Source organism: Nanorana parkeri, unplaced genomic scaffold (genome assembly GCF_000935625.1).
Source record: "Nanorana parkeri isolate BGI_ZX_2015 unplaced genomic scaffold, ASM93562v1 scaffold450, whole genome shotgun sequence".
In the NCBI taxonomy this organism is placed as follows: domain Eukaryota; kingdom Metazoa; phylum Chordata; class Amphibia; order Anura; family Dicroglossidae; genus Nanorana; species Nanorana parkeri.
This window is the reverse complement of record NW_017306718.1, coordinates 264430-274467: the sequence shown is the minus strand read 5'-3', so window position 1 is coordinate 274467 and position 10038 is coordinate 264430. Positions and strand designations below refer to the sequence as shown.

Below are 10038 nucleotides of genomic sequence, written 5' to 3'. Positions count from 1 at the left end.
GCTTAACAGATACTACCATACTTAAAATACGCCTAATACCACAGCAGGTATTATTAATGAATGTCAATTATTGTCCCAATTAAACAAATGTAAAATCACAGCCAAAATGTCTGGGTAACAAACTCTCAGCTAAAATTAAAGTGCATCTATAGGCAAAACTTTGTTTTGGATAGTGTGGGGAAGAGTTGGACCCTTTATCCAGTTTTTGGCTGCCACAGTCCCTGTTGGACAACTCCACCACTAGTTGTACTGGTGACAATTTTCACAGAGAAAGCAGAAATTGCAGAGTTGTATTCAAAACAAAAAGGTAAGGGGAAATTTTCCAGTGGGGACAACTGTCTAAAAGGAAAAATGTGTTCACTTTGAGAGATTTCCTCTAACTTCCAGGTATGTGGGACAATAGAAATGTCCCCACTGACGGGGTGGAACCTTTTCTTACTCTATCAAAAACTAAAAAATGTTTTGGCTATACAAACACTTTAACACAAACCACCAATGTAGTTTCTAAAAACTTTCAAAATAATTTCCTTTAAAATGAACTTTATAAAAGTCTTGTGAATACTTAAAACTTATTTAAATCTGCATTGTGCAGTACAAGTAAACAGCCAGCACTCTTGACAACAGTTCTGTTTTCAATAAAATAATCCATAACATAAGTCGTTTTCTTTTTTAGTGCTTGCTAGGAAAAGTTTTTTGTCCTATAGGTTTTAAAGCCGTCTTAAGTTCTGCTTGCTCTTTTTACTCCCAGGAAGAGGTTGTGAAAAGTATTTATGACTTAGTGTTACGCTGGTTATGCAGGCTTTGGAAAAGTGATATTCACAGTTGCAAAGTGTGCAAAAGTCCAACTGGCAGCTTTCCCGGGTGCAGATTGCTCTGTTTAGGTAGGGGTTGTGCTTGGCAGGAGAACCACAGTCTCTACAAACCTTAAGGCTTTGGTCATTATTAAGCGTTTTCCCAATCTGTTAAAAAAAAAAAAAAAAAATTAATACATTTGAAATGTAAAAGCACTTTTATCATTAAACCAAAAAGATATTTGAATTTCATATGTAGCCCCCATCACCTTTTGTGAGGTGGCTACTAGAAATTTAGTGATTGCCAGGGGTGTCAGGTGTCTGGCATTGACTGTACCTACCTGGGTGGAGCAAGACTCCTGTAATGTGGGACAGCCAATGAGGGGGCACTGAGCATGTACAGTTCACCAGCCAATCACTGGGTTTCTCTCAGTGGTGCATGCTGGTATAGGGTACGTATACGGGAGGGAATCGCCGTGTGCTCAGTCTAGTCTTATGCCAGCCATGGATTAGTCCAGGGCTGGGTGCTGTCCAGTAACCCCCCAGGCTAGGCCTGGAGTGTGGGAAGTGTTTCACTAGGCCTCAAGTATGGAAGAGGCCTGTGCTGTTGTCAGAGGAGAACCAGGGAAAATGTCTACTGGAGGTGCCTGGAAAATAGAGGTCCCCAGGAGCAAGTCTGGTGTCTCTTGCTGAGGATCTGAGCTCATCTGCTACTCAAATTCCTATTCAATGTGCTACAAATTGATCTATATGGAGATGGTAAAAAGGTGTGGTGAGTCTGGAGTCCATGTCTGTACTACCCTGGGTGTCCAGGATCCCTATAACCTCACCCCCAAATGTGAAGAGGTTAATAAAAATGTATTCAGCATTATACATCTTGAGTGAATAACAGTTTTGTGGGAACTAGATAAGGGTGGTTAAATGCTAATGGGGCAGCTGAAGACCAAAACACCTAGAAAACTAGTGATGAGCCAGGTTATTCTGGCAGCTCCTTCAGGGGTGAGCACACATACATACTGAATACTCAAGGAAATGACTAAAAATGCACAGCAATTTCCACCCAAAATATACCACAGAGGATGCATATACTCTGCAAATAACTTATGGGAAAAGACTAATGGCTTTAAAGGGAATGTATGCATTTTTATCAGATGTACATTATTTTCTCCACATGCTGGTTGCAAAATTACTCACTGGATATTTTCTGAAACATACAGCAAGTTTTAATGACATCCATGAGGTGTATATGTTTATGTGGCGATGATGCTTCCAATGCTATAGAGAGGTTCAAAGCCATTTGAGTTGTCAGCATTGAGGACCAAATATACCAGGCACACTAATTTTAAATGCCACATATAAGAATGGCATTTCTCAAAACATTACATTTTTGTGCAAATCTCTTTAGTCTGCACTTATTAGGGTAGCTGGAGCAGTGGATTTAACTTTTGTTAAGTCAAGGAAAACTTGGCAGATACTTTGGAGGAATCAACAGTTTTCATGATTGCCCTTACTACTTCAGAGAACTTTTCAGCTATTACCTTTCTGTGCTGCAATCTCATCAGCGATATTGTTTTCAGCTGAGGACAACAGACATGCCCATACAGTATTATGGCAAAGAGTAGGCTATTGTAGCACTGTTCTAGGGTTAATAGTACAATGAGTGAGCATTGCCACACTTGGACGGAAGTGTTTTACTGCCAGGATCACCAACTGAAAAAAAGTGTCTTTAAATCAGAAACTAACAGCCGTCACACTCAGGGACTGGTAAACTGCAATATATTAACATTTACCCTTGCATTAAGTTCTCCTTTAAATTGCACTTGTTACCTTAAACTTCTGTTCAGAGATAACAGATCAAACTCAGAATGCAGTTTATGAACAGCTACAGTAAGCAAGAGGGAAAACCAAAACAGGTCACATACATAGATGTACAACACCCCCAACTTTCCCTCAACAAGCTTACCTCGTTAAACTCAGCGAGTCGACTATGTGAGGCTGCTGGTTTCTTTTTGTTGGACTTTTTCTTCGAAACACAACATGCGGCACTGGCTACTTTCTGTACAGAGGCAAGTGGTATCCGGAACAGAGAAGACTCACGTGTAGCAGCATGTTCAGCTTTCCTTGCTTCTTTTTCCTGTTTGAAAAAAAATGAATGACTGAATGTTACTCAAATTTGATACAGAACACTTGCTTTCAGTTTCTGACGATCAGCAATTTGTTACTTATATTGCAGCCAACAGCACAAAATCTTAGTAAAAGTATACTTACACAAATTTCTTTTTGGCACTTTTGATAAACACTGTAAGCCCAGCTATCCCTCTGCAGGATCTTTCTCCAAGTTGAACTCACGCTAATGACGCTAAAAAGGCAAGAGCAATAAGGTAAGAAAACCATGGCAACGCAAAACAATTTCATGCACAATAGCCACGTCTCTCAAAAGGATATATACCATCACCCTGAAGTACCCACGATAGTGCTTAAATTGCCAGCTTTAGCGACCAATCATTACACAAACGGCTCCCTATGTTTTGAGCTACACAAGTAGCACATCATTTTACACACACGGAGCATTGTGTGATTAATCACTACGACATGCTGTTTGTGTATCAGAGTGCCCTTTGTTTATTATTTTATTACTCAGCTCTTAAGTCAGTAGTGAGCGAGGGACACATTAAAGCAATTGAGTGACTCAGCCATGTTCTTTCAGCTGTATTCAGATTATATAAATGCAATCTTTTTGCCCCCCTCCACTGACAATGATCTAACCCTGAACCTCTACACTTACTGAGATCAAAGGGTCACTGCTCAACTATCTGTGAACATCCAGCAATGCAACCCTACCTCCCCTGGCTGTGCCCGTTTGCCAGCTGGGAGACCGCCCCACAGAACTCTATGGGGCTGTAATGTGCAGGTGCCGCCAGCAGAGGAAGCATTGCAGCACTGAATAAATAGCAGAACAGTGCTAGGCTAGAATGGATCTGCTGAAGGGTAGGAGGTATCGCTTAGGTCAGGGGTGGAGGGTAAAAAGGACAATTGCACTTTGTTTTAAAGTGAACTTATCCATAAAGTGTTGTATGTATTTTGTAAAAGTACCCTGAGAGCCCCAAAACTACTGTACCAGCTTTCATGGCAGAAATCTAAATCCTAGTATCGGTGCTTCCGGTGGCATTGAGCAGGCTTCCCGGGCAATCAGGAAGCTGGGCAGCGGTAATTACATGCTACCCAGCTTCCTGATTGCCAGGGAAGCCGACTCCATGTTGTTTGGCTGACTTGATTGTGATTGGCCAGGGAAGCGGCTTCCCAGCCAATCAGGAAAACGGGCGGCGAGTAATGACCAGGAAGACGGCTCGATGTTCAGAATACAGGGCAGCGACTAATGACCCGCCTCCCTGATTTGCTGGCTCAGCAAGGAGCTGGCTTCCCGGCCAATCAGGAAATCGGGAGGTGGGTCATTAGTCGCTGTCCTGCTTCCTGATTGCATGGGAAGCTGGCTCCATGTTCCCCGGCGGCACTGCCGGTCAGAGGAAATCTTCCGTTGACCGGAAGTTCCAGTATTGGGGGAGGTATCGGAGTATTGGGGAAGGTATTGGAGCATTTGCGTGAGTACAAGTACTCGCCCAAATACTCTATTGGTGCATCCCTAATCAAAACTGTATTTGAACGTGCTAAATAGCACTTCTCATTGGTCAGCGTGGTCACCTGACCAATGAGTGCTTGCAATGTGCAAGCAAACTTCAAAATGCATAGAGCTGGCCTGCGGTACAGATAGTACACCTGTACTGGCGGAGGGTAAGGACTGTTCGCCAAAAGGTAAGTATAGCCGGGGGATGGTTTTGGGAGAGATCGGGTCAGATTTGATCGGATAATTCAATTTTCCCATATAACTTGGGAAAGTTAACTTACCCTTTAATGCACATTGGGCGTGTAGGAGAGTTCTGCTGCCTGGCTACCACAATATGGCACACAGTGGAATGGCGGCAACACTCAATGTCCTAAGCATGCGTTTATTCGCATGCAGATGGCAGTGTTGGTTTAACATTTTTTTTTTACCACTTATTTTTTTAGATGTTTATATATTTTATTTTTTATAACTTAAAACTTTTTTCCCCACTTAATTTTATTCCCATCACATAGGGGATTAAAAATCCCTTATGCGATAGTTTGGAGGCGACAGGTTCTCTCTATGGAACCTGCCCTCCAACACAGAACAGATGTTCTGTGGAGTTCCCGACAGCTGAGATAGGTGGCGCTGTGATCATACCGTCACGGTCTCAGTGATAACAGACCAGAAGTTCTTAGTCTGCTCTACAGGCTCTATGGTGAGCTCATGTGCCGTGGTCACGGGCCCCCCAGGGGAGCCCGAAAACCACGTCAGCGGGGGCTAGACACGATTGCCGCTGCTCCTTTCATACAAGTGATCTGATCAGACCCGGGCGTCAGGAATTCCACACCACTGGTTTGACTGCACATTTCAGCAAATGGATGCAATTACATAAATGGCTGAACTGAATTAATAACCGTCTGGTTGGTAAAACAGCACATAGTTTTTTCAAAATTTAACTTTTAAATTCTTCGCCCTCTCTAACATATTTGAGAGGCAGTTGGAAATACAGGAGCCACACTACCAGCAACTTTGGGCAGCCTGAAGCATTGACTGTGCTAGTAACATGCAGGTGTCAGGATTAGATAACCTTTTACAGTTTGTGCAAGTTTAAATGAACAAGAGTCATTACATAATGGTATCTGTGGTAAATAAAATAAAACTCACTTTATTAAATCAATTGCACTAAGATGCCTTAAAATTTTGCTGAGGAGATGCTTGAAATCTCTTTTGAAAAGCTCGCCAAGGATATCAACTCTTTCCAAACCCATCTTTTTGCCGATCACCTTATCAAGACCGAAAGCACCACTGGAGGCAATTTCTTCAACAGTAGCCCAATCAACCCTGGGGCTTCTTTTGCAGCTTTTCTTCAAAGTAGAACAAATGGCTTCCTCAAAACGCAGCATCGGCAACATGCTTGTGGAACAAACTGAAACAGGTTTTTCACTCTTTGAGACAAGTTGCTTTGGTGTCTCATATGAAGGAAGACATGATGTGCTGAACTCATCCTCTTCATCTTGGCTTTGAGAGTCATTGTGCAGTATTGAAGCATAGCCACTGTCCTGTAAAGGGCTACAATCTAGATCGCCAACTTCAGCCTCTTCAAGTCTGCGTAACAGGTTTTCTTTGTTGCTCACTGGTCTGTCCTGTTTAAGGTTGTCCACCTTTGTTGGCGACACGTGGTCAATATTAGTTTCCAAGCAGTCACGTTTTTGAGGAGATCCATATTCTTTGCAAGGATGTTGTTCATGCTTGGTTGGACTACATTCATGCTTGGATTTTGTCGGTGACAACTTTGTTGGAGACTTGTAGCCACACTTCATATTTGTAGTTGTGTAAAACACTAGTAACAGCCTGTTGAAAACAAACAAATTAATATGAGTGGACGCTACAATTTGGGCGAGTACTCGTACCCGCCAACATGTTCCAATGCCTAGCCCGATGCTTCCTGTATCAGGAAGCCGGGCAGCGTGTAATGACTCACTGCCGGCTTCCTGATTTGTCGGGAGCATGGAGCCGGCTTCCCAGCGAATCAGGAAGCCAGATGCCGTGTCAATATACGGCGCCGGGCTTCCTTATTGGTCCGAAAGCCGGCTCCATGCTTACTCGTCACATAGTGACGAGAAGCATGGAGACAGCTGCCCTGCTAATCGGGACTTCCGGTATCGGAATTCGTTGAGCACCGAAATAAATATTTCGGTGCATCCTTGTCAGGATCCGTCCCAGCTGCGGCGTTCTCAGTATATAGTGGGCTAATGTGCTTTGGGTCACACGAGGACGTTAGTATATGTCCTCCCATGACCCCAAAGAGAACTATGGGATAAAAATGTTAACCCCATAGTTCTCTTTTAAAGTAGCACTAAACTCAGGAGTTAAGGTACTTGAATGCGTTTTTAAGATTTAACCATTAACAATACTGCATCTTATTTGTGAATCACTCAGCTGTAGATCCTCAAATCATCTCTGAATTTGTGTCGACACTGTCCTTCCTTCTGGAGGGTGACTACTTTTGTTCGCTCACATGATGAACTACAATCTCACTGCAAATTAGTAAACTAAATGTGAGATTGTAGTCCACCACGTGAGCGAGCTTGGAGCGCTAGCTATTTTACAACACACACAGGGACCATGTGGAACCAAAGTAGCCACCCCTCAGAAGGAAGGGCAGTATCAACACCAATTCAGAGATGATTTTCAGATGATTCAGAATCGGCACTATATAAACTAATAAATAAAATTTGAGGAACTACAGCCAGGTGATACACAAATAAGATACAAGTAAGCCCTCGGTTTGTGCAATTTCAAAATAGTGCCCTTTTTGGCCGGTCACATGACCGCTATTGAAAAAAAAACAGCAGAGTCGGTGGCATCTAGCATATCTTTCCTCCTTGGAAGGATACACAGGGGACTTCTATACAACTGCACGTGACAAATACTGACAGCACTGTACAAGAGTCTCTGGCAGCTGGAATGGTGGCACAGGTAGAGGATCATGGCTCAGGAAGGGGCTCTGTCCACTCAAAAAAACTGTAGACACCTAGGAGGTATGGTGGTGCACACTTGGAGATGCGCTGGTGGCACAGGGATACACATGAAGATACACACAGGCAGAGACATGCTGGGGGTACATTTGGAGATATGAAGGCACACAGGTTCATTTGGAGATATGGAGGCGCGTAGAACCATGCTAGGGGCACAGGGATACCCTTGGAGATACAGAGGCACATAGATGCATGCTGGTGGCACAGGGGTACACTTAGACACATGGAGGTTCTTCAGTGTGTGTCTCTCCTCGCTCTGTCCTGGCTAGGATACCGTTTAGCATTCATAACAAAGCTTTAAATAGAGTGTATTATGTCACATGTCATTTTTGGGAGGCCTGAAACCCAACTCCCTCACTTCCCATTGACTACATTATATGGTATAAAGGATTTCAATTTACATTGGTTTCTATTTGCAACCAGTCCTTCTGGAACCTAACCCTGGCGTAAATTGAGGACTACTTGTACGGTATTGTTAATAGTCACGGTACTTGAACGCATCTTAAGATTTAACTTGTGAGTTTAATATCACTTTAAAATATATCTCTCTAGCCTTTAGGCCCCCTCAATCCTCCATTATACCCACCTTGCCATAAAAGCCCCTTTACACCAAAACATCATGGGCTGAAATGCATGTGAAAATTAAGCAAGCCATGCTTTATACCTGCACAACACACAGGACATGACAGTTTGCCACAGTATTGCAGCACAAGGGCGTTTTGGAGGTGCACGGGGAATGAATGTGCACCAACACAGCATGTTACCTCTGCGAAGATAGCACAATTAGTGTGCTACATTGTTATAACACATTGCAGTGCTGTGTGTGTTTAATCCATATCTAAAAGTGTAGGTGCTGCAGTGTGTGGTAATGTGCTGTGATAAAAATGAAGCCCACGTCATGTTATCACAACGCACCCCAATGTAGTGCATTGAAGTGGACATGTCCTACACAAAACTAGGGCTTTTACCTCATCTTTGTGTTGAACCCTGAATGTATGCCAGAGCTATTCTGTTTATAAACACTGATACTTTATCAGGAATGACTAACAGTAAATACTAAAAGTCAGTGTTCTGGTGGTGATGTTAAATAAAACAAAAGGCTTTTTTTATTTGGGCACCCAATGATAACTAGTAAGCAACTCACCAGGGGGAAAAGAAAAATAGGATTTTAGGAGGGAACTCATGGAATGATCTGTGGCTACAAATAAATCTCTAACAATCAGCTGTATAATAAAATACCTAGAGATCTAAGCAGAGGTGTAATGAGCAGCTGGTAGTAATACGTGCCATACAGCAGACATAAGGACGAGGCTCCCCCCCATCCCCCACCACCTCCATCTTCCCTCCACCGCCTAAAGTCTCCATTTATACAGATCTCTCCTGAACTACAAACATATTAACCATCAGAAAAGAACCTTATATGTGTGTATAGTGTTAAACGAATCCATCAATATCCGCAATATACCAGCCGAAGAGAGATCCCCCTCCCCCATCGTAAGATGGAGGGAATGTTTTGGCGGGTGGGAGTCTCCTTATCAATACTGCCAATAAAAAGGTAATTTATGGGGAATCGAGGGGCAGATATAGCGATCGGTGGGTCTTAACCCACTAGTCGTGTGTTTAGATGATCGGCAGTCTTTGTTACATACAAGCAGCCCGACATCAAACTTTCCCTCCCTTCTCCAGAACAATGTTAGGACGCTTAACTGCAGGCTGATAAACAACAAAAATCACCCTGATCAGGATAGATCTGTTGGTTTAAATTCAATGTGCAAAAATAATTTTTTTTAAACTTACAAAGTTCCAGATTGTCCCGTCTTGCTCGGTTTAAATCCCAGATGGCAAGCTGAATCGATACTGCCCCTTCATGTAAAATTAGTATTTTTTTAAAACTAGAACTTAAGTCTATAATAAAATAAAACGGCAGATTGCTAAAAGCGATCACTACGGTGTAGCCCTAACCGCGCCGTATATAAAAGCTAGTCCACCGCCAGCACTGTCTGCCCGTGTCATCTAAATGGCGCCAGCTGCTCAGACGATTTAAAAAACCTTTGAATTTCGTGCCTAAAACTTCCACCCAATCACGGCTAATTTCCGCTTTGCAACTGGCCAATGGGGCGACGGTTGGCGCCTATCGAATCTCCGATGCTCATTGGTCGATCAGTCACTCCGAGGTATTTGCCAGCGCTAAGCCACGTTCGTGCATCGATATACTAGAAGCGCCATATTAAGTACTGGCAAACGTTCCTAAACTCTACATCCCGCGGAATTTGAAGTTGTTATGAGAGAAATATGGTGGGGGCTGGGAATAATGGAAGTTGCCAGTCTATTATGTTGCACTTATGGCCAAATTTAAAAATATGACACAAGTAATGCAGTGTTTCCACTAGCATTACCATAGAAATGTTTCTCCTGAGCATTTTGTCACCTTTCCCAAACAACTATGAACATGAGGAGTTCCATTATTTTCAATGGTGCCCATTCACTCCTGAGCAGTGTGTCGCCTGTTGCTTGTAGGCAGGGGTGTCCCTAGCCTATTCGTCGCCTGAGGCAAGGGTACACGGCTGCTGGTGGTACACGTTTATGGGTGTGTGTTGTAGGGTGC

General features: G+C 43.1%; 1 protein-coding gene across 1 annotated transcript; it reads right to left on the bottom strand.

The window, feature by feature from the left end:
• Nucleotides 1-707: 707 nt before the first annotated feature.
• On the bottom strand, nt 708-6215 carry FBXO5 (F-box protein 5). The gene is made up of 4 exons (XM_018560326.1): nt 5560-6215; nt 3060-3150; nt 2755-2925; nt 708-959 (listed from the first exon to the last, which is right to left on the bottom strand). Exons 1-4 carry the CDS (start codon nt 6213-6215, stop codon nt 708-710), a joined length of 1170 nt encoding a protein of 389 aa, XP_018415828.1.
• Nucleotides 6216-10038: the final 3823 nt, after the last annotated feature.

Bases quoted from the DNA above. Each gene is read 5' to 3' on its own strand.
- FBXO5 (XM_018560326.1), bottom strand. From the start codon at position 6,215: ATGAAGTGTGGCTACAAGTCTCCAACAAAGTTGTCACCGACAAAATCC. The intron at 3,151-5,559 runs GTGAGTTTTATT...TTGCCTTTTTAG, and splicing joins AGTGCAATTGATTTAATAAA to CGTCATTAGCGTGAGTTCAA. The intron at 2,926-3,059 runs GTAAGTATACTT...TTTTTCAAACAG, and splicing joins AGTGCCAAAAAGAAATTTGT to GAAAAAGAAGCAAGGAAAGC.